At 37.8% G+C, this 24,444-nt stretch overlaps 1 protein-coding gene across 1 annotated transcript; it reads left to right on the forward strand.

Moving 5' to 3' along the window:
• The first annotated feature begins 20,364 nt into the window (after nt 1-20,364).
• On the forward strand, nt 20,365-24,050 carry LOC142534809 (ubiquitin-like protein ATG12). Its single transcript, XM_075641535.1, is given in 5 exon segments — nt 20,365-20,542; nt 20,694-20,752; nt 21,280-21,311; nt 21,313-21,346; nt 21,430-24,050. Coding segments are annotated over 5 exon segments (231 nt in total). The 5' UTR covers nt 20,365-20,520; the 3' UTR covers nt 21,514-24,050.
• The last annotated feature ends 394 nt before the right edge of the window (nt 24,051-24,444 follow it).

The raw sequence follows: 24,444 nt of genomic DNA on the forward strand, positions 1-24,444 counted from the left end.
AATAATCATTTTCTATTTAATGCACGTAAAATAATTAACTGGCGTAATGAAAATTCCTGTAATTTTTACCAACTGGATTGGATTGGTTCGTTCCCAGGCTCGCTGCAACCTAACTGTGCCATGACAAATATGCAATAGTTTAAACATGACCAACTATGCAATTTACGTTCAAAAGATGCGACTATGACGCCTAATGACTTCGCATTTAATCATGACTCCGAACCAACCTGAACCGACACCGAACCGACGTATAGTCATGATTAAAATACGCTGAAAAATCATAAAATAATGCTCCTAAAATGATAGGGTCGAAATCTAGGTGGAATGGAGGCCAAAACACGAAACGCTCTTTCGAGAGTCAATTTGGCACATTGCACCGTAAATTCTCGTACGGCCTCAAAAATGATCCGAATGACGAACGGTCAAAAACATGACCTTCCCAAGTCAATGAGGCACTGTCCAGTCCAAGGCCATGGGCTAAAAGCCAACCAAGAACTCAAACGAGCCTTCTAAACGACACAGCAACTTGCTGTAATTTCCAGCAGCTGCGACCTAGCTTGCATCGCGTCGTTTGCGAGACTTTTGGCCATTGGGGCTTGAACCACCGACCAAAGCCTCTCCACAACGTCCCAAGGAATGATTTGAACCATGGCTAAGGGCCCTAGGCCAGCCACAATTCGCCTCATTCCAGCAACCACCCGAAAGTTCTCACCGAGGGCCCTCATGCGTGCGTGTGTAGTGTTTATGCTATGATCGATGTCTTGCGTCGTTCCAGTGGCCATTTGATTGACCATGGCATGATCTAGACATCTAGGAGCATGATATGAACCGTGGCTAAGGGCCATAGGCCAACCAAGATCCACACCAAGCCAACCAACTCGAAGTACATGTGCTGTCAAAACCAAAGGGGCCGAGAGGGGAGGGGGCTGTTTTCACGTTTTGATTAAAAACCGAGGGGCCATGGACCAAGCCACCAAAAGGGCAACTTAGTCACGTCTTAGACATGCTAGGGAAGTGATCCAACCATGGCTAAAGGCCCTTGGGGCAGCCAAGATCAGATCCTTCCTCCTTGACATCCAAACTGAATTTTCGAATCACATTTCTGCACTTATGGGGAACTTGCTGTCATTTCGGTTTTCCAGCAAGTATGGGGCTGGTTTGAATGGACCAACATGGTCCTAATGCATCCTACTACATGTATACAAGCCGCCTTGGGAGCCTGGAGTCGATCCAATACCTGAAACCATCAAAACTCAGAAAAAACGTGAAGCTTGTCAAGGGAAGTCGAAAATTCTGCATGTGTGTTCCAAAATATTTTGACATGGATCTCGATTTTTGCTTGCTACAACATGATCATGTACTGAAAAATAAATGATAATATGACTTGATTGAGGTTTGAAAGAAATCTAGACATGCCTGGTTTTGTTTCGAAAGAAAACGAACGAAACAACGACGACGCGGCACGGAGGAGGTGGAGCGCTTCTTGTCTACCTTCCTTGAACTCGATTTTCTTGCCTTTCTCCCTAGCTATGGCTCACGATTTTTACCTCTGAAAAGGGTCTTATTTTCACTCAGATTTCGAAAGAAAGGAGAGGGGGAAAAATGGTTAGGAGGGTGAGGGAAGTGGGTGCAAGATATAAGGAAGGATCAAGACCAAGTCCACTCCCTTTGAATTTGAATTTTGAATTATGGTTTGATATCAAATGAGTTGGTGGATGCTTCTAGGAGGTGGTGGCCGAAATTTATCTTGATTCTAAACTAGGATATATCCATTTATTTAATTAAATTGTGCTCCCAAAAATCCTAGAATTATCCTACTAATTACATGCAAAGAATTGGTCAAAGTTGATGAGTTGGAAAATGAATCTTCTAGCACTAAGGGTGGCCGAAAAATGCATGATAAAATAAAGGGAAATGTTGATTATCTAGTCAACTAATAATCCTTGAAAGCCTTACTAATCCTTTAAATAATTTAGTGAGCTAACCCCTTAATTTAATAACTTAAATGAATTCATTTCTTAATCACCTCAAATAATTAAATTAAATCCTCAAACCTCCCTTTCTAACTTAAATGAACTTAGTTACTAGCTAAATTAACTTCTGGAAATATTTCTCGAATCTTAAATTCTATCTCAAAACTCCAACTCCGGTCCGGCCTCACTGAAAATACTGAAATGCTAAAAATCATACTACTGAACTGAAATAATAAATAATTAACTTCAAATAAATGCATTTAAAATAATCATGCAATGAAGTCAATTAAATTTAAAAAAAAATCTAGAATTATGCATGGCTTATACGTCTACTGATTTACGGGTTCTACAAGAAGCATACGCTATCACTCTCCCATGCTGCATCAAAACTGCACCTAAACCAAGCTTCGAAGCATCGGTATAAAGGACAAACTCGCCAGATCCTGACGGTACAGCCAAAACGGGTGCTGAGATAAGAGCTTGCTTCAAAGTATCGAAGCTCTTCTGACACTCCTCGCGCCACACAAACTTTACATTTTTCTTGGTCAGTGCTGTGAGTGGAACGGCGATGGATGAGAATCCCTGAATGAACTTCCTGTAATATCCTGCTAGCCCAAGAAAATTGCGGATCTCTGATGCATTCTGAGGCGCAACCCAATCTCTGACTGCTGCAACTTTCGCCGGGTCTACCTCAATGCCACTGCTAGAAACAATGTGGCCCAAGAACGCCACCTTCTCTAACCAGAATTCGCACTTACTGAACTTTGCGAATAGTTTATGTTTCTGCAATGTCTGCAACACTGTGGTCAGATGCCTGCTGTGCTCCTCCCGACTCTTGGAGTAGACGAGAATGTCATCTATGAACACTATCACAAACTGGTCGAGGTACGGCTGAAATACGCGATTCATGAGATCCATGAAGATCGCTGGCGCATTCCTCAGACCGAACGGCATCACAAGGAACTCGTAGTGACCATAACGAGTCCTGAAAGCTGTCTTCGAAACATCAGCATCTCTCACCCTCAACTGGTGATAACCGGAACGCAGATCTATCTTGGAGAAAATCGAAGCTCCCTGCAACTGGTCAAACAGATCCTCAATCCTCGGCAGTGGGTATTTATTCTTCACTGTAACCCTTTTCAACTCCCGGTAGTCAATGCAAAGCCTCATCGTGCCATCCTTCTTTTTCACGAATAAGACTGGCGCGCCCCATGGAGAAAAGCTCGGGCGAATGAACTCCTTGTCGAGAAGTTCCTGAATCTGCTTCTTAAGTTCTGCCATCTCTGTCGGTGCTAGTCGGTACGGCGCTTTGGATATCGGAGCCGTACCTGGCATAAGCTCAATGGAAAACTCCACCTCTCTCTCGGGTGGCATACCAGAGACGTCTTCGGGAAAAACGTCTAAGAAATCTCTGACAATCGGAACATCTGAGGCTGACTGGCTGGGTTCCTCGGGGACAGATAAAAAGGTCGCTAGAAATGCCCGACACCCTCTATGCATGAGTTTCCTAGCCTGAACATAAGGAATAATGCGCGGTAAAGAAAAGTACCTGTCCGGCTCAAATAAGAACTGCTCCATTCCAGGCGGTCGGACAAGAACGGATCTCCGCTGGAAGTCTATCAACACTCTGTTCCTCAATAGTCAGTCCATCCCTAGGATGATGTCAAATTCCGGCATCGGTAGCACAATCAGATCCGCATAAACAAGATTACCGTGCAGCTCAAGGTCTATATCTCGGATAACATTGGTAGCTGCCATCTCCTCGCCTGACGGCAACACTACTGAAAAGGCTGTATCTAGCCCAATGGTCTGGATCTTGAGAAAGTTTGCGAAGACCTCCGAAATAAATGAGTGAGTGGCCCCTGAATCTATCAAGGCCTTGGTAGCGGAACCAGATATAAAAATTCTCCCTGAAAGAGCGGAGCTCTAAGTTGAATCCCACTACAAGATCTAAACTTATAGACATGCAAAGGTCAAGGTTCCTCTAGCTTAATTTCCTCTGAAATAAATCTGAGTAGAGCATGCAATCCTATAACAGTTCTAAGTTCAAAATCTAAATCCCGATTCCCAAACACGGAAATTCAAATAATAGCTTAAAGTTTAAAGGTACCTGTCAACAACATAGTCTCCGGGTTGGTTTCCGCGGCATGGAGAGCAAAAACCCTGCCTTGGGTAGGCAGATTCCTCTGAGGGCACTGCAGCAATATGTGGTCTGGACTGTCACACTTAAAACACTTTCCTGAGCCAGCCATACATGCTCCAGGATGGCGACGTGAGCACCTGGGACAGACTGGGTGCTCCTGAGTCCTCGGGGCTGGGCGTCCCCGCTGCTGCTGCTGGCCTCGGTTCTTGGGCGGTCCATGAAAAGGCCTCTTATTCTGCTGCTGATGCTGATGAGGAGGAGGGCGGTGCGGTGCCTGGACTGGGCGCTTGCCCTGGCGATCCCTCTCGATATCCCGCAGATCCTGCTCTGCGGCTAAGGCCTTGGAGACGGCAACCTCATAAGTAGCAGGGTCAGATACCCTAACATTCCGGCGCAAGATCGGCCGTAAGCCCACCAGGAAGTGCATCAGCTTGGCTCTGGCATCATTCGCTATCAGGGGCACAAAGTGACAGCCCCTCTCGAACTTACGGATAAACTCTGTAACCGACATATCCCCCTGTCTCAGACTCATGAACTCGGTGGTCAGCCTGGTGCGAACCTCCTCAGCAAAATACTTGGAGTAGAAAACCTCCGTAAAGCGGGTCCAAGAAAGTGTAGCCAAGGTCAGGGCTACCGAAGCTCCTTCCCACCATAAGCGGGCGTCTCCAGTGAACAGGTAGGTGGCACATCGGACTCGGTCTGCGTCCCCCAGCTCCATAAAATCGAAGATAACCTCGAGGGATTTGATCCACCCCTCGGCAACCATGGGGTCAGATGCCCCAGAGAATTCCTTCGGGCGCATATTCATGAATCGCTCATACACAGCCTCGGGCCCTGTCGGCCTGGCTGCGGCTGCGGCTACGGCTGCGGCATTGCCCCCCGCAAACTGTGCGAAGAACTGTGCCATCCCAGCTAACATCTGGGCACTCATGTCCGGTGGGGGCGGTGGAGGAGGTGGTAGGTCTCCCTCCGGTCTATGCTCCTCCCTGTCTTCTCGGCGAGGCTCCTCCTCTCTGTTGCGCTTTAAAATGCGTCTAGGGGGCATACTGTTCCAACATAACCCATACGTAACTAACATGCATAATTCCATACTTTATTTTAAATGAACACTGAAATACTGAAAATCTGGAAGCATGCTGACAAACTAATTCATGCTTTAACTAAAATGCTGAACAAAATGCTGAACTGAAAAACTTACAGACCAAAGGCGTGGCTTCGTTAGCTTCTCGCGGTCAGTAGTAGTGAAACCCTATACAGAACCACCGCTCTGATACCAACTGTGAGTGGCCTAAAACTCCTTTCTTGAAAATTTGCGGAAAATTAAAAATTTTCTTTTTAAAAGAACTTAAATGGCCTCGTTCATAAAATCACTGGTGAATCAAGTTCAATATTTCAAAATAATAGCAGCGGAAGAAAATAAAATTTGCCAAAAATCACAATTTAAAAATATCCAACAACTGATAAAAATTGTTTGCGGAATAACATAACAACTGCTGCACTGAGGTCCTCGGGTGCCACTACTGCCGATCCAAGCTGGCTCACTGGTCCCCGCCCTCGGCCCTGGCCTCATCAGTACCTACAACAATCAAGTCTAGTGAGCCTAAAGACTCAGCATGCATATATCACAGGTAACGAGTAAAAATTTGAATTAAAAATATGCATGAGTTAACATATCCTGTCCTGAGGCATACTGAAAATAATCTGTACTGAGCAATTATAATACGTGCATAATTGAACTGGAAATCACTGTAAAAATATTTGCTCCTTGGAGCCTGTACTGAAATATCTGGTAAAATTTTCTGTTGAGATTATGTTTTACGCCTGTGGCCACTGCACTAAGCTGAACTGATCGGTAACTGGCTACCGGGGAGACTGAAACTGAACTGAGCTGGCCGGTCACTGGCGACCGGGTGGTACCATACTGAATTGATCGGTCACTGGCGACCGTATAAAATAACACTCCCACATAGTGAATGAACCACAAGCCATATCGCATAAATCTCAAAAATAATCATTTTCTATTTAATGCACGTAAAATAATTAACTGGCGTAATGAAAATTCCTGTAATTTTACCAACTGGATTGGATTGGATCGTTCCCAGGCTCGCTGCAACCTAACTATGCCATGAAAATTATGCAATAGCTTAAACTTGACCAACGATGCAATTTACGTTCAAAAGATGCGACTATGACGCCTAATGACTTCGCATTTAATCATGACTCCGAGCCAACCTGAACCGACACTGAACTGACGTATAGTCATGATTAAAATACGCTGAAAAATCATAAAATAATGTTCCTAAAATGATAGGGTCGAAATCTAGGTGGAATGGAGGCCAAAACACGAAACGCTCTTTCGAGAGTCAATTTGGCACATTGCACCGTAAATTCTCGTACGACCTCAAAAATGATCCGAATGACGAACGGTCAAAAACATGACCTTCCCAACTCAATGAGGCACTGTCCAGTCCAAGGCCATGGGCTAAAAGCCAACCAAGAACTCAAACGAGCCTTCTGAACGACACAGCAACATGCTGTAATTTCCAGCAGCTGCGCAACTACAAGACTTGCGTTGGTTTCGAGACTATCGGCCATTAGGGGCGTGAACCACCGACCAGAGACTCTTACCAACATCCCAAGGAATGATTTGAACCATGGCTAAGGGCCCTAGGCCAGCCACAATCCGCATCATACCAAAACTCAACCGAAGGGTCCAACCGAGAGCAACGTGCGTGCGTGTGTAGTGTTTTGCTATGATCGATGTCTTGCGTCATTCCAATGGCCATTTGATTGACCATGGCACGATCTAGACATCTAGGAGCATGATATGAACCGTGGCTAAGGGCCATAGGCCAACCAAGATCCATACCAAGCAACAAAATAAACGAAACCATATGCTGAAAAATGGAAGGGGCCGAATGGGGAAAGGGGCTGTTTTGACGTTTTGATTAAAAACCGAGGGGCCATGGACCAAGCCACCAAAAGGGCAACTTAGTCACGTCTTAGACATGCTAGGGAAGTGATCTAACCATGGCTATAGGCCCTTGGGACAGCCAAGATCAGATCCTTCCTCCATGACAAGAAACTGAATTTTCGGACAACATTTTCTGCACCTATGGGGACTTGCTGTCATTCTGAATTTCCAGCAAGCATGGGGCTGGTTTGAATGGACAAACATGGTCCTAATGCATCCTACTACATGTATACAAGCCGCCTTGGGAGCCTGGAGTCGATCCAATACCTGAAACTCACAAACCAAAAGAAACCGTGAAGCTTGCCAAGGAAATCGAAAATTCTGCATGTGTTGTTTCAAAATGTTTTGACATGGATCTCGATTTTTACTTGAATAAACATGATCATGTACTGAAAAATAAATGATAATATGACTTGATTGAGGTTTGAAAGAAATCTAGACATGTCTGGTTTCGTTTCGAAAGAAAACGAACGAAACAACGACGACGCGGCACGGAGGAGGTGGAGCGCTACTCTTTTCTACCTTACCTTGCTCTCGATTTTTCTCTCTTCTTTTTGGCTAGGTACCTCACGATTTTTCTACTGAAAATGAGTGTGAATTCACTCTGAATTTTCGAAAAGGAGAGGGGGGGAAAAATGGTTATGAGGGGTGAGGAGAAGGGTGCACAATATAAGGAAGAATCAAGACCAAGTCCACTCCCCTTTGAATTTTAAATTTTGAATTGATATCAAATGAGTTGGTGGATGCTTCTAGGAGGTAGTGGCCGAAATTTTGCTTATTTTCTAGTCTAGGATATGTCCATTAATTAATTAAATTGTGCTCCCAAAAATCCTAGAATTATCCTACTAATTACATGCAAAGAATTGGTCAAAGTTGATGAGTTGCAAAATGAATCTTCTAGCACTAAGGGTGGCCGAAAAATGCATAATAAAATAAAGGGGAATGTTGATTATCTAGTCAACTAATAATCCTTGAAAGCCTTACTAATCCTTTAAATAATTTAGTGAGCTAACCTCTTAATTTAATAACTTAAATGAGTTCATTTCTTAATCACCTCAAATAATTAAATTAAATCCTCAAACCTCCCTTTCTAACTTAAATGAACTTGGTTGCTAGCTAAATTAACTTCTGGAAATATTTCTCGAATCTTAAATTCTATCTCAAAACTCCAACTCCGGTCCGGCCTCACTGAAAATACTGAAATGCTAAAAATCAATCTACTGAACTGAAATAATGAAATAATTAACTTCAAACAAATGCATTTAAAATAATCATGCAATGAAGTCAATTAAATTTAAAAATCTAGAATTATGCATGGCTTATACGTCTACTGATTTACGGGTTCTACAGAACCACTCTTCTCCCAACATATGCAGTTGTTCTTGAGCGTCGTCAACAACAATCAGCAACACGGTATATGCGAATCAATCACCCAAATTCTTCAACATAAAAATCTTCAACTCTGAACTTTGTGTGAGTTCAGAGAAAAACTCCAACAACTCTCCTCTATGCAAAAGTAATCCCCATTCTTTTCCCAATATTTCGTACATGTAGATCTCCATATCTTGACCTAATTATCTTTCCATAAAACAAATCCTACAAACATGAAAACAAGAGTTTATTAGGAATAAGATTTTATTCAAATCTAAGATATTATATCTTAGGGATAAATACAAAAAACGAATCATGTGGGATAAATAACAAGAATAAATTATTATGGATTAAATCTCATTATTAGCTCAAGTCAAATTTGTCTAGAAAACACTTATTTTCAATTTAGATAAAAGAAAAAGATTAATTTGGAATAAAATATTCCTTTCACGTTCAAATACAACCGACAAGGCTCACAATGATATAAATTAAATCCAGACTCACCATAACAACTGTGAAAACCAAACAAATACACGAGGCAACTCCTTAATAAATAGACTCTGATATAAAATTGACCAAACTCCAAAATAATAAAAATGGAGTGACTGAGAGACTTCAACTCTGACAATCAAGTAATCATATCTCAATCACGAGCTTCACTTATAGAACTTCCGCCTGGTGCTGCACAACTACTAGGGTGACCTACCATGGTGCCCAACAGCAACCACAGTAGCCTCCATTATAAAATACCGATGTTAGGATTCTAGTATGAAATAATTAAACAACAATAACGATAATCATAAATGATGCATAAACATATAATAAAATGAAATATACAATACATGAACATGGCTTAATAATAACAGGAGAATAGGAGCCAATAAACGGTACAATAACTACACGACTAATAACAGTAAAATAACTACACGAGTAATGTTCGAGCAACAACACGCAAGAGAGCTACATTGTAACGCCCCGAAAATTTTAAGGTCCACGTAAACCACATGCATGCAATTATTAAATTCTCTTGTATTTTAATTAAATGTTTTAATTGCATTAATTAATTATGTTGTGCATGATTGCATGTTTAAAATATATTTTTCTACATGGTAGAATTAAAATATATTTTTAAAGGATATTCAAGTGACGATCGAGGAACGGGGATCGAGGACTGAAGAAAACGTAAAATATTTTTATTAAATAATTATTTTTAATTATTTAAAAGATGGTCGATGCTTTTTAGTATTTATGAAAATAAAGGGTTTTTGAGGTGATTTTATACGCCGGGACGTAAATTTTATCGGTGTTGGTTCTTCAACTAAAATACAAACTTTTTGGCAACCCGGCTAATAAATTCACATGTTTAATTAATCAAAACTTTGGTTAAAATTTTATTAATCCTAATTAAAGCTAATGGGCTTGAATTTGGTGGCTTAATAGGCCTAAAGCCTACTTAGTTAATGAATTAGTATTTAAAGTGTTAATTGTATCAAAAACCCTACACTTTGCAAAAGAAAACTCACGCCTCACTCTGAAAACTCTTCCCTCCCCACACCCACACACACACGGCAGCACACACTTGCAATTAGGAAGGGGTTTTCGAAGGTCTATCAAGAGCAAACCGTAGTCGTCCCTCCGTTCTTCGTCGTCAACGATTATTCGAGCGTATACTACGCAAAGGCACACCTTAATCTCCCTTTTCTCATCCATTACATCATATTATTGTTTAAAGTATGTGTGCATGAAAAGCTTGAAGTCATACATGTATATATTCAGAATTTTCGAAAAAAAAAAGGAGACCATCTTGTACATGCATTGGATTTGTGATTATATGCAATTTGTTTGATGCCATGACTCACGTTTTTTTATACTAAGGGGCTGCCATGATGTCTAGGCATGGATAGGTAAGTATTACACGGGTTTTGGAGTCCCACACACCACACATGAATCGACTAAAACCAAGAAAGAGAGACGAAACCAGAACTCGTGCAGGAACCGGTTGTTGCTGTCAAGTTTGGGGTTCGGTTTTGTTGTGCAGGGACGGAGGGCTTGGTTGGCTCGTTCCAGGGGCTAGCCAGGGTCATGAGAGAGTCAGGAAGGGAGTCCTAGCCACGCTAGGACTCGCGCACTAAGGCAGGTAAGGAGTCCTAGCAAGCTAGGACTCCCACCCGAGAATCAAGGGGATCGCGTGCAGGGTTCTGTGCTTCGCACAAGCTTGGGCGCGCGGTTCAGGGGGTCTGGGCTGGGTCAGGTCTAGTCCTTAGGGTCCTTAGGGGGTGACAATCAGGTTGGTTTGGTGGCTGGGTTCGCGGTTAGGGGCTAGGCAGTGCGTGCAAGAGACCTTGTCCAACAAGGTTTCTCGGCCAGCTTTTGTTCAGGAAGTAGAGGGCTCGTTTTTGGCATTAGAAGGGTTTCCTTGATAAAGTTAGGGTGTAGTAAGTTAATTTATTATGTTGGGCACCTTTTGGCTCGACATAGTTCGGGGGTAACTCGTGAAAATCGAGAGTTGGCTCGGGGGTGAAATTTAGGTGTCAAATAGGGTTTTAAGTAAAGAAAAATTGGAAAACGGCTCACGGGGGTCGAGTCGGGGTCCATAAGGGCTAAAATAATATAAAAAGACTAAATTTAGAATTTAAGAATTTTATATTAAAGTTTGGTATTTTTCGGGATTAAAACACTGTTAAAACAATTAAGAAAAGATAATTGAAAAAGTCTAACATTTAAGCCAAATAAAATTATGGAAAAAATTCACGTAAGCTTAAATAATTATTTGGGACATGTTAGAGTCGTGAAATCAAGGAAAAAGTCGAAAACGTAAAATGTTGAGTCCAGGGGTAAAACGGTCTTTTTACACCTAGAAATTAGTTAAGGTCATGGCAGTGCCCTAAATGCTATTTTATGAAAATATGATTATTTTTAAATGTTTATGAATTGTTCATGATTGAATGATGATTTTTAAATGTCTATTTGATTTTTATGATTGAGGGAAGACATTTAAAATACATGTTGCATGCTTGGTTTCAAAAATGAAAAACGTAATGATATTCATGATTTTTCTAAAGTGATGTGAATGAAAAATGTTGAAGGATGTGAAATAATTGTGACTAATTCGTTAATGTTGGCGACGTCGTGAGGGTTATGGTCCCAGTGGGAGCCCGACGATCGTGTTTCCATCATTGCGAATATGTGGTAACAGATATGTGGTAACGGATATGTGGTAACGGTTTTGTGGTAACGGAAGAATGGGAATATCGTGAGGGGAAAAGGCCCCAGAGGGAGCCCATTTATGGGAAAAGGCCCCAGAGGGAGCCCCGACGAGCGTATTTCTATTCGAATCATGATAGGCCAGGGCCCAGTTGACCGGTGAGAGTGTTGCTGGTGTCCCCCGCCGCCCAGTACTGTGGTTTTATGTAGATGGATCCATCGACCCTCATGAGCATGATCAGGAAAGTCACAATTAACGATCTGAATTCAACGAAAGGAAAAGGAAAAGGAAAAGGAAAGGAAAAATGTTTATGATCATGAAAAATGTTTTATGTCATGTCATGTTGAGGAAAAAGGGAAAAGGTTAAGGTTTATGATTGCATGTCATGAAAAAGTATTTTACGAAAATGTTTATGTTTAAAGTTTTATGCATCATGAAAATATTTACAAAAATGTTTATGTTTATGCATCTTCATGAAAACGATATTTTAAGTACATATATTTTTCACCGTTATATGTTGACTGTATTACGTATTACTCGTTATAAAGATTATGGTGTGTTGAGTCTTTAGACTCACTAGGTGTGATGGATGCAGGTGGTATTGAGGGAGGACTTGATGGGTGATTTGACTGGACTGAAGGCGCACACAACCCGAGGACCAGCGCTACATTTTCCGCTTTATGCTTTATGATTTAAGTTAAAGATTTTTAATATTATTTATTTATGCTTTTAAGAGATTTTTGAGAGGTTTAGTATGGGCTTTACCTTTCAAATTATTGCTTTTTAGGTTTGGTAAAATATGCGACGATTTCATTTGATCACTATTGCACTTGGTTTTTAAAATGCTAGTTGGTTAATGTTTAATTTTAAAGGGTAAAATATTTTATAAAAATATTTTCATGTGAGAAAGGTACATGGCCGAAAAATTGAGTGTTTATAAAAAAAAAAAATTTCTAGTACTTTTAAAGCAATAAAAAGGGCAGGACGTTTCAGTTGGTATCAGAGCAAAGGTCCTATAAAGGGTTGTGCCACCATCAGCGCCGGGAAGATCAGTCGTCAAGCCTCAAACTTGTAAGTTTACATGCTTTATATGATTTTATGATGTTACCTGCATAAGTACATGAATTATATGTTCACGTCACATGTTTAATAGCTTCATGATAATGTATGACTTACATGCTTTAGAATTTTTATACGTGATACGATATGAAATGAAAAATTATTTTTTTGCAACGCATGTTGGCTTCGTGGTGGAATTGGACGATGTTGAATTTTGGGTTTTAGTATTGACGTTTTACTTTTTGGGCCGTAAGTTAATCGTGAATATTATGAATGCTTTTGGGACACGTAGATTTTCTAAGAAAATATTGATGACTCTTGGGTACTAGTTGAATTAATTTTTGGGAATTAGACATAAGAAATAATTATTCGAGGATTGCAACGACTTTGGGAATAAGAAAATATATAAATTGGGATTTTAAGTTGATGAAAAGTAAGATTGGTTATATGAATTGCTTTTTTTGGGTAAATAAGTTTAAGTTTATTGAAATTATATTATGGGAAACCTGTAGAAGAAAATTAAGAATGCCAAGAACTTATGGGTTAACCGTATGATTTTCAAAATTAAGGATCAATTAGGATAATTTTTGAGGAAATTAAGAATTGATTTTGTAATTATTACGGAATTCGGGAACTAGTTTAGCAATAAACGATAGTTGAATGGTTTAAATGAGAAGAATTTCGAGGATTTAGACTTTTTAAGAATATTTGGAAACTTGGGATATCTCAGATATAGTGTTATAAGGAATGTTGATCATGGGTTTTTAAGGTTGAATCAATATTAGTCTTGAAGATCTAAGTGTTAGCGAATGTGTTTGGGATTTTAAGATTGAAATTTGATAAGTTGATGAATATTTTGGGTTTAAAATAAGGAAAACAAAATACGATAAGTATGTTCATCCATCTTTTAATATTGGAAATTGTAAGAAAAATTGAAATTCGAGGTTATAATAGTAACAACACAAGTCATTATGGGTCTTTTAAAGTTGCGAATTGCAAAATAAGGATTTAGAGGTAAAATTAATTGGGATCAAGGAGACGTAAGGACATTCTAGAACTTAAATTTTATCAGAGTAGCGCAGCGGAAGAGTGGATTTTTAAGATACTAGAACTAAGTCTAAACTTTGGGTTGTTAAGGATAAGCGAATTTCGAGGACGAAATTCAATTTAAGGGGGGAAGATTGTAACGCCCCGAAAATTTTAAGGTCCACGTAAACCACATGCATGCAATTATTAAATTCTCTTGTATTTTAATTAAATGTTTTAATTGCATTAATTAATTATGTTGTGCATGATTGCATGTTTAAAATATATTTTTCTACATGGTAGAATTAAAATATATTTTTAAAGGATATTCAAGTGACGATCGAGGAACGGGGATCGAGGACTGAAGAAAATGTAAAATATTTTTATTAAATAATTATTTTTAATTATTTAAAAGATGGTCGATGCTTTTTAGTATTTATGAAAATAAAGGGTTTTTGAGGTGATTTTATACGCCGGGACGTAAATTTTATCGGTGTTGGTTCTTCAACTAAAATACAAACTTTTTGGCAACCCGGCTAATAAATTCACATGTTTAATTAATCAAAACTTTGGTTAAAATTTTATTAATCCTAATTAAAGCTAATGGGCTTGAATTTGGTGGCTTAATAGGCCTAAAGCCTACTTAGTTAATGAATTAGTATTTAAAGTGTTAATTGTATCAAAAACCCTACACTTTGCAAAAGAAAACTCACGCCTCACTCTGAAAACTCTTCCCTCCCCACACCCACACACACACGGCAGCACACACTTGCAATTAGGAAGGGGTTTTCGAAGGTCTATCAAGAGCAAACCGTAGTCGTCCCTCCGTTCTTCGTCGTCAACGATTATTCGAGCGTATACTACGCAAAGGCACACCTTAATCTCCCTTTTCTCATCCATTACATCATATTATTGTTTAAAGTATGTGTGCATGAAAAGCTTGAAGTCATACATGTATATATTCAGAATTTTCGAAAAAAAAAGGAGACCATCTTGTACATGCATTGGATTTGTGATTATATGCAATTTGTTTGATGCCATGACTCACGTTTTTTTATACTAAGGGGCTGCCATGATGTCTAGGCATGGATAGGTAAGTATTACACGGGTTTTGGAGTCCCACACACCACACATGAATCGACTAAAACCAAGAAAGAGAGACGAAACCAGAACTCGTGCAGGAACCGGTTGTTGCTGTCAAGTTTGGGGTTCGGTTTTGTTGTGCAGGGACGGAGGGCTTGGTTGGCTCGTTCCAGGGGCTAGCCAGGGTCATGAGAGAGTCAGGAAGGGAGTCCTAGCCACGCTAGGACTCGCGCACTAAGGCAGGGAAGGAGTCCTAGCAAGCTAGGACTCCCACCCGAGAATCAAGGGGATCGCGTGCAGGGTTCTGTGCTTCGCACAAGCTTGGGCGCGCGGTTTAGGGGGTCTGGGCTGGGTCAGGTCTAGTCCTTAGGGTCCTTAGGGGGTGAAAATCAGGTTGGTTTGGTGGCTGGGTTCGTGGTTAGGGGCTAGGCAGTGCGTGCAAGAGACCTTGTCCAACAAGGTTTCTCGGCCAGCTTTTGTTCAGGAAGTAGAGGGCTCGTTTTTGGCATTAGAAGGTTTTCCTTGATAAAGTTAGGGTCCAGTAAGTTAATTTATTATGTTGGGCACCTTTTGGCTCGACATAGTTCGGGGGTAACTCGTGAAAATCGAGAGTTGGCTCGGGGGTGAAATTTAGGTGTCAAATAGGGTTTTAAGTAAAGAAAAATTGGAAAACGGCTCACGGGGGTCGAGTCGGGGTCCATAAGGGCTAAAATAATATAAAAAGACTAAATTTAGAATTTAAGAATTTTATATTAAAGTTTGGTATTTTTCGGGATTAAAACACTGTTAAAACAATTAAGAAAAGATAATTGAAAAAGTCTAACATTTAAGCCAAATAAAATTATGGAAAAAATTCACGTAAGCTTAAATAATTATTTGGGACATGTTAGAGTCGTGAAATCAAGGAAAAAGTCGAAAACGTAAAATGTTGAGTCCAGGGGTAAAACGGTCTTTTTACACCTAGAAATTAGTTAAGGTCATGGCAGTGCCCTAAATGCTATTTTATGAAAATATGATTATTTTTAAATGTTTATGAATTGTTCATGATTGAATGATGATTTTTAAATGTCTATTTGATTTTTATGATTGAGGGAAGACATTTAAAATACATGTTGCATGCTTGGTTTCAAAAATGAAAAACGTAATGATATTCATGATTTTTCTAAAGTGATGTGAATGAAAAATGTTGAAGGATGTGAAATAATTGTGACTAATTCGTTAATGTTGGCGACGTCGTGAGGGTTATGGTCCCAGTGGGAGCCCGACGATCGTGTTTCCATCATTGCGAATATGTGGTAACAGATATGTGGTAACGGATATGTGGTAACGGTTTTGTGGTAACGGAAGAATGGGAATATCGTGAGGGGAAAAGGCCCCAGAGGGAGCCCATTTATGGGAAAAGGCCCCAGAGGGAGCCCCGACGAGCGTATTTCTATTCGAATCATGATAGGCCAGGGCCCAGTTGACCGGTGAGAGTGTTGCTGGTGTCCCCCGCCGCCCAGTACTGTGGTTTTATGTAGATGGATCCATCGACCCTCATGAGCATGATCAGGAAAGTCACAATTAACGATCTGAATTCAACGAAAGGAAAAGGAAAAGGAAAAGGAAAAGGAAAAATGTTTATGATCATGAAAAATGTTTTATGTCATGTCATGTTGAGGAAAAAGGGAAAAGGTTAAGGTTTATGATTGCATGTCATGAAAAAGTATTTTACGAAAATGTTTATGTTTAAAGTTTTATGCATCATGAAAATATTTACAAAAATGTTTATGTTTATGCATCTTCATGAAAACGATATTTTAAGTACATATATTTTTCACCGTTATATGTTGACTGTATTACGTATTACTCGTTATAAAGATTATGGTGTGTTGAGTCTTTAGACTCACTAGGTGTGATGGATGCAGGTGGTATTGAGGGAGGACTTGATGGGTGATTTGACTGGACTGAAGGCGCACACAACCCGAGGACCAGCGCTACATTTTCCGCTTTATGCTTTATGATTTAAGTTAAAGATTTTTAATATTATTTATTTATGCTTTTAAGAGATTTTTGAGAGGTTTAGTATGGGCTTTACCTTTCAAATTATTGCTTTTTAGGTTTGGTAAAATATGCGACGATTTCATTTGATCACTATTGCACTTGGTTTTTAAAATGCTAGTTGGTTAATGTTTAATTTTAAAGGGTAAAATATTTTATAAAAATATTTTCACGTGAGAAAGGAACATGGCCGAAAAATTGAGTGTTTATAAAAAAAAAAATTCTAGTACTTTTAAAGCAATAAAAAGGGCAGGACGTTTCATACATTGTCATGCACCTAACCCGACCATACCAAGTATGCAAGGTATGTCGTGTTGTGTCCAATAAATTCTCACACGACTATGCATATAAATCGACGAAGAGGAATTAAATCGGAGGGACGATTTTCCCCAAAATCGGCAACCTATACTTGAACGAATAAGTGCTGAAATCGAGCTCAATATACCTAAAGAATCGAAACTAGTATATGGATAACAGCGACAACAGGTGTCTCACGGTGGTGCAGAGGATAGAGCTCACTAGAAACTCGTCGGAGCAGCTCTGAACTCGACTGAAAGTCGGATGAAACACAAGAGAAATGTCGCGCTTAGATTAAACAGGTCGAGAAGTACCCAAGAAATCAAACCCAACTTTCACCTAAATCGAATCAAGAACTCACACCAACCAGCTCGCCAGCAAGACTCATGCTTGGCTTTGAATCAGCTTCTATATTCTTCGCTTTAGGTCACAAATGGAATAGAGAGATATCGGGCTACCTGCTGCGGTGTTCGGAGCTCCATTTCGTGGTGACGACGACGACTAGCTGGTGAAAGGAGGGAGACGACGGGAACATGGGAGAAACGAAGCTTAATGGAATGGCTTGTTCTTCTTTTCATTTTTCTTTCTTTATTTGGCAATTGTGTGTACACATGCCCATTTAATCCGGTTTTGAATTTTTGTACTCTCATTTGTTATTTAAAGTTCCAGATGTATTTTATATCGTATTAACTCCGATATTCTAAAATACATATTTTTAATATATTTTCTGAAATCATTTGACATAATTAATTATTTTAATCTCAACTTAATAATTATCTTAATTATGTCAAAGTATCGGATAATTAATTACAAGAACTTACAAAAAATAAGAAAGAACATAAAAATATCGAGATTATGATATGATAAATTAAAGAGAATCAGAAACAAGTACATGTTTGAATACATATCGTATATGTATGATATAATACAATTAATGTGCTAATGCACTATATATTTGTTATATTAAATTCGGAACAAAATAAATCAAAAATTGATGCGACATTAATTTATTTGGATAGTTAACTTTTACCAAAACAGCGTTCTTTAACGTGCAACACATCATTTTTTTAATTATAGTTATGGTGTAAATAATTACAAGATAAATTTGAGTTTCATCTATTTAACAGTTTAACTTTTTTTTTTTTGAATTCATAGATTTTAAATGCCTAAACTCAAATGTAAATAAGTAGAAGATGAAAATACCAAATGAAGTGTTGTGATATTTAAGTTTTGGCGATAAGCTTGTTGTAAGGAATTAAATCAAGATTACTAAATTCAACACTCCGAAAAATTCAGTAGCCAATAGGCAATAGCCGAGAATCAGCTAAGTTTTTATAGAATAAGGAACTTAATGGACAAACAATTACTGAACACATCCACATACTGCTGAATTTTGACAACAATTATTTATGAACATTGAATATATCATCGTACTTATTGAAGCATAAAATCAACAGAAAAGAACATTAGAAAAATGTTGAGCATTCTAGTTAAAGAGGGTACATTCTAACTGATTGGACAGATAGTATCAAGTATTTAATGTCACTTTCTACTTTTGGAGCATTCCAAATTATATTTGACAATTTGGAAAAATGCATCAATGATCTTGATATGATCAATTTATAAAATTTCAGATCCAAACGTTTGAAGATCACCTATATAAAGTCATATCATATTTCAGCAAGTAATGACACACACAACACGAATATATCTCATTATTCAAAAGTACTGCTAAAATATATCAGAAGCATACTCATACAAGCTTTATCAAATCTTCTAAAAGATCATCTTGTATCATATTCTATTATTAATCTCATTAGTGTATTAGTATTTTGAGTAGATCTTTGTAACCGACAAAAAAGTATTTCTCATCAGAAGTAATGTGTAAGTAAGTTGTAAAGAAGTTGATACTAAGAGCTTCAATAGGTAATATTAATTGCTACCAAATTGAGTGTTTACATAAGTTGTAAATGTCAAAGTCTTACGGAACACTTTCTCGAAACAGAAGAAAGAGATACGTAAAAGACTTATATCCTTCGAACTTCCAGAAACAATCACTGTGTTTTTCCATTACTTTTATTATTGTTCACAGAGCTCACTAGACTTATTCTGCATTGCACATCAATTGCATACTGACATTTGAAGGTCGAAATCAGATTTCTGCTGTTAATACAAGTAGAGGTCGTCTGAAGAAAAAAAAATTAAAAAACGTAATGCTTTTTATTCATTCCGTCTAAAACACCACCACAGATCCTAAGATGAAGTAAATTTATTTCCATTATTTTCAAAATTGAATCCTATTTTACTATAGAAAAGAATTGAGAATGAAAAAAATTTGTATATTATAATTTAAGATTATACTATAACGTGTTTAATAAAGTACAAATTTTTTAAAATATAGTTATTTTTTTTTAACTGCATTACGATGTTCATTAAGCAGTTTAAATCGATAAACCAACTATTCCGTAAATTTTAGTTTATTTGGTTCGCTTTTCTATCCCATTTTTGATAAATTCAATTTTCGGTTATTAAAATTTAAAAACTGTCAAAACCGAAATCGATTAGTTTACACATAATATATACTAGTACACCGACGCATGCGTTGCGTGGTTGTATAATATTTTTTATAATTCATTTGATTTATATTTAAATGATGATCAAAACATAATTATAAGAAATAATGATGGACTACAATGTAATTTTGATATATAAATTAAAAAATAAATTGAAAAATAAAAGGAAAAAAAATGACGTCAATAAGAATTGAACTTATAACCTAAACCCAAAAAAAACAATGACCCTATCCGCTGAACTATATATAACTTGCATTTAAATTTTAACATTTTATTAATATATATAATTATTAAAACAGACCATGACATCAAAGTTAGTTACTCTAAGTGTTTCAAACTTAATAAAATAGTATAGAAGTATAGATTTTTGTAATTAAAAGTTTTATGTAATATGTTAAAATAAGTAAAAGGTGCTATTTGGTTTTCACATCAAAGCTTTTGAAAATCAAACCGAAATTTACCAAAACTGAACCGAAAAGAAACCGGTCATTCCTCGTCGCTAGCTTAAAAAGAAGTTTTTTTACAATAAGGTTTCGACCGATCCTCATCCCAAATATTGTAATATCGTAATTAAATTCTCTCTTTTTTTATTTTTATTTTTTAAAAATCTGTCAATCGTAAAAATAATTAAAAATTTCCTCACCAGATAAGGATGTTTTTGGAGAGAATAAATTATGAATTGTGATTATTAGGCATACAAAATGGGAGAGTAGAGCACGACGGCGAGGGCTTGTGAGAAAGTAGAGAATAATTACAGTAACTTCCGTTGATCAACGATGTCGTCGGAGACCCGTAAAGGTCAGTTTCTTCAAATTTGTAAAATTCTGTGTTTTTTCTTTTTATTTATAGTTTGAATGTTGAGGTTTCCAATTACTTTGTTAGTAATCCGATTGTGGTAGTTAATTATTCTCCCCCTCCATATTATCGGTTCGTATTGATTTTGATGCAGTGGTAGTTCACCTAAGAGCAACCGGTGACGCTCCAATCCTCAAGCAAGCTAAATTCAAGGTTTTTGTTTTTCTTGCATTCGATGAATTGTTCGCATGATTGGGGCAATTTTTTTCGGGTTTAAATTCTTCTTCTTTGTGTTCGAATTTTATGGATCCAATCTAGACTGGTTCAGGTTCAGATCAGAATGGTTAAGAAGTAAAAAGAGCGTGGCCTTAGCTGACAAACCCATCCCTTGATTCACTTAGAGTTACAAATTCAGTTAGAACATGTTTTATTGATGATTGAAATAACATGTACCAAAAATTAAATGACTGTTACTTTAATGTCAGTGTATCAGCTTAAATGATTTATTATATCATCAATATTCACGCCCAAGTAATTTTACCCGGTTTCTTTATTTGATTGGTAAATGGTAATGGATTACGGAATATCACTGTTGAGTAGTTTCGTATTACAAACTTTTGATAAACTTGGTTGCTATACAACAGTTTTGTTTATTTAAAATTCTCAAGAAAGAGATTTTCTTGTCTCAAATTTCACTTTTATGTTTCTATGCTTTGAGTTAAGTTTTTTCTGAAATGCAGATTGCTGGGGCTGACAAGTTTGTAAAGTGATTGATTTCTTCGTCGTCAACTTCACAGGGAAACTTTGGCAAGTCATATTATGCATTACAAAATGGGCATGATATTTGAGTTTTACTTGAAATGTTTCTAACTTTCCCCTTGTTTTCATAGTTTGTGTACGTGAACAGCGCCTTCTCACCAAATCCAGATGAGTTGGTCATCGATCTATATAATGTAAGTCGTCTTATCTTATGAGTTATTCTTCTGTGGGATCTGCTGCTTGTGCTGTAGTTTTGGTCTCGGAGTTAGCTGAGTTATCCTTTATTTCTCATCTCTGTAGACTTTTTATTAGTTTTTAGGATATAACTGTGACGAACCGTGCCTTAAAATATTAATACTTTAATATTTGCAGAAAAATTTGAATTTTTTTATATTATATTATTTTTTAAAAATATAACTTGTAAAATAAATTAAAGGTAATCATTCATACTAAAATAAAATTAATATTAAAATTCCATCATTTTAAGTACCACAATCACAAAATCCCAATTTAAAAACATCCACCAAACTTTAAAAAAATCCAACATAATATATAAAAAATCTCAGCTTCCTAGTAACCAATACTAAGGCATAAAATTTAAGAAAATAGTTTTAAACGTGCATAATTAAAACTCTCGTGAGCTACAAGGTCATCGGGTTTGCACTGCCACTAGCCCGAGCCTGCTCACTGGTCACCGCCTCCCGTCTCCTCAACTACATCATCTATATCGATCAAGTCTAGTGAGTCTAATGACTCAGCATGCATAAACCGTGAATAACAAGTAATATGTAATAAAAATCCATTCAATTTTAAACATAGCTCGTACATAGCATAATATTAACATAAATATGTATAACTCGACTTTCTTACATAAACAATTTCATAAAATCATATTTTCATACTCATCATCGTAGTCGAGATCGTAAATCATTTTGCGTAGAGTTTTGTTCGATGCAAGTGGTCCATAACATAAATCGTTTGATCAAATTAAACAACAGTACTGGGCCGGCAGGGATTACCACAGCCCTTGGACTGGATGTCCACTCCCTAACATAACATAATTCATCCGAAGAGGTTGAAGAGGTCCCCGAACTCGTTCTCCGGCTTCCAAACCCGTAACATAATTTGGCTACAAGACAAATCGAATACCTCAAAAATAATTATTTTGCACGTTATACATACTCACGAATATCGTGAACCTCGTTGGATCGTCCTTGGACTTGCTGCCCTAACGTGCTAAAATTGATACCCAAAACAGCCCCTAAGATGCATTCGGACACGTACGACTTCCCGAATTAAATAGAACCACTTAGAACGTACCAATCGACTCGGGACTCGACCCGTACATAAAATACATGCTAACCTATTGCCCAAGGCCCAAGGCCAGCCCTGAACCATGCCCGAACTTCGTACCATGCACAACGAACAATCTAGACACAAGCTGTCCAAAAAGTGACGCTATGGCACTTATGCGTTCCGTACGACTTCCTATCAATTCTAACTCGAACCAAGCCCCAGACTCGACCATTAGACATAACTTACGACCCTGGTCCAGCCTGTTCTAGATACACACCACAGCCCGTTATAAACCGCAAAGTCGCAGCCCTAAATCGCGACTTCCCTTCATGCGCGCCCCCGGAAGTTCTCGACTCCGGCAGCTATTTCCACCCAACCGGACCCTAACCAATCCATAACAGGCCTACCCCAGGACCCCGCCTAGACCCTAGCCACGAGCCCCGGTCCAGCTTAAAACCCAAACCGACGTGAACCCGCGATAAACCCCCTATGCGCGCGCGGCTTCGCTTGTTTCGTTTCCTACTATCCAGCGGCCTATCGGCCCATCCCGGACCGCTTAAAGACATCTAAAAACATCCCATAACATGACTATATGTAGCAGCAAACCATAGGTACTGCCCAACGAAGACGACGATCAAAACTCTTAGAAAACGTTGAAGTTCATGCATATTTCATACTCAAAATGAGTTTAATAACATTTGAGCATACATATAATCAAACCAACAAGTTTTCATTCATATTTTATATCAAAATACAGTATATGACATCATCGATGCATAAAGGAAAGGTTTAGACATCCCTCTGCGGTAAAACGCACGAAATATCGACAAACCAATACGTGAGAGAACGGAGGCCGAACGGAGACGGGTTGCTGCGTTTATTGGCTTGAGAAGTGACTAAATAAATCAAGGATTGTAGTGTGATGATTGCCCAAGGTTGCTGCTAGGAGGAATTTGAAAAAAAAAAACCAATCCTTGCTAGTGAAACTCTCAGCCAACTATGTGCTCTTGGTGTGTGTTTGTGTGTGTTGTGTGTGTGCGTGAGTTGTGTTGTAATTTAGGGCTAGGACTCTAAACACCAATTAAAATTACTAATTAAGCCCTCACGATTTAAATTACAAATTAAGTCCTCCAACTTTTGAAATTAAGGGACCTACAAATTTTAAATTCTACCCATAATTAAATACTACCTAATTTAATTAATTAAGTCATAAAAATAATTATTAAAATATTTTATTTCAAGTGGACGTATTTAAATATCTTATTTTCGAATTTTGCTGATTAAAATATCTAATATTTCTATTTCACTCGATAAATTAAATTTAGCCCTAAAAATGTTAAAATTTATAAATCCTTTAAAAATACTATTTTCTTGACTTAAAATAAAAATATAGCTTAATTTTTTTCATCTTAATCGTCTTTGGTCTCCTTTTCCGGTTCGGTATCGAATATTCCTCTGAAAAACTAAAACTAATGAAAACATTTTAAAAAATAATAAAAATTGCATAATGAAATATATATATATATATATATATATATATACATTTTAAATAATTTATAAATATATATATATATATATAACTTAACAAATATCATGAATTAACTAGATAAATAAATTAATTCAATCATGCATGAGGTTTACGTGTAATAGTTTTTGGGCACTACAATAACTTTTATCGTTGAAAATATTGCCGAGTTTAAATTTCTTAATGGTTCGTGATCCTGTGAATTAGGACATTACAATTTCTGTTTCTAACCTGATCCTATTCTAACTCCCAGCTTGAGAAATAGAGTTAAGCAGGTGTTCTTGTGCTTGTCGCTAACAGTCATCTTCGAATTTCAGAACTTTGG

The sequence above is a fragment of the Primulina tabacum genome, unplaced genomic scaffold (assembly GCF_025594145.1).
Source record: "Primulina tabacum isolate GXHZ01 unplaced genomic scaffold, ASM2559414v2 Contig693, whole genome shotgun sequence".
Taxonomy (NCBI): domain Eukaryota; kingdom Viridiplantae; phylum Streptophyta; class Magnoliopsida; order Lamiales; family Gesneriaceae; genus Primulina; species Primulina tabacum.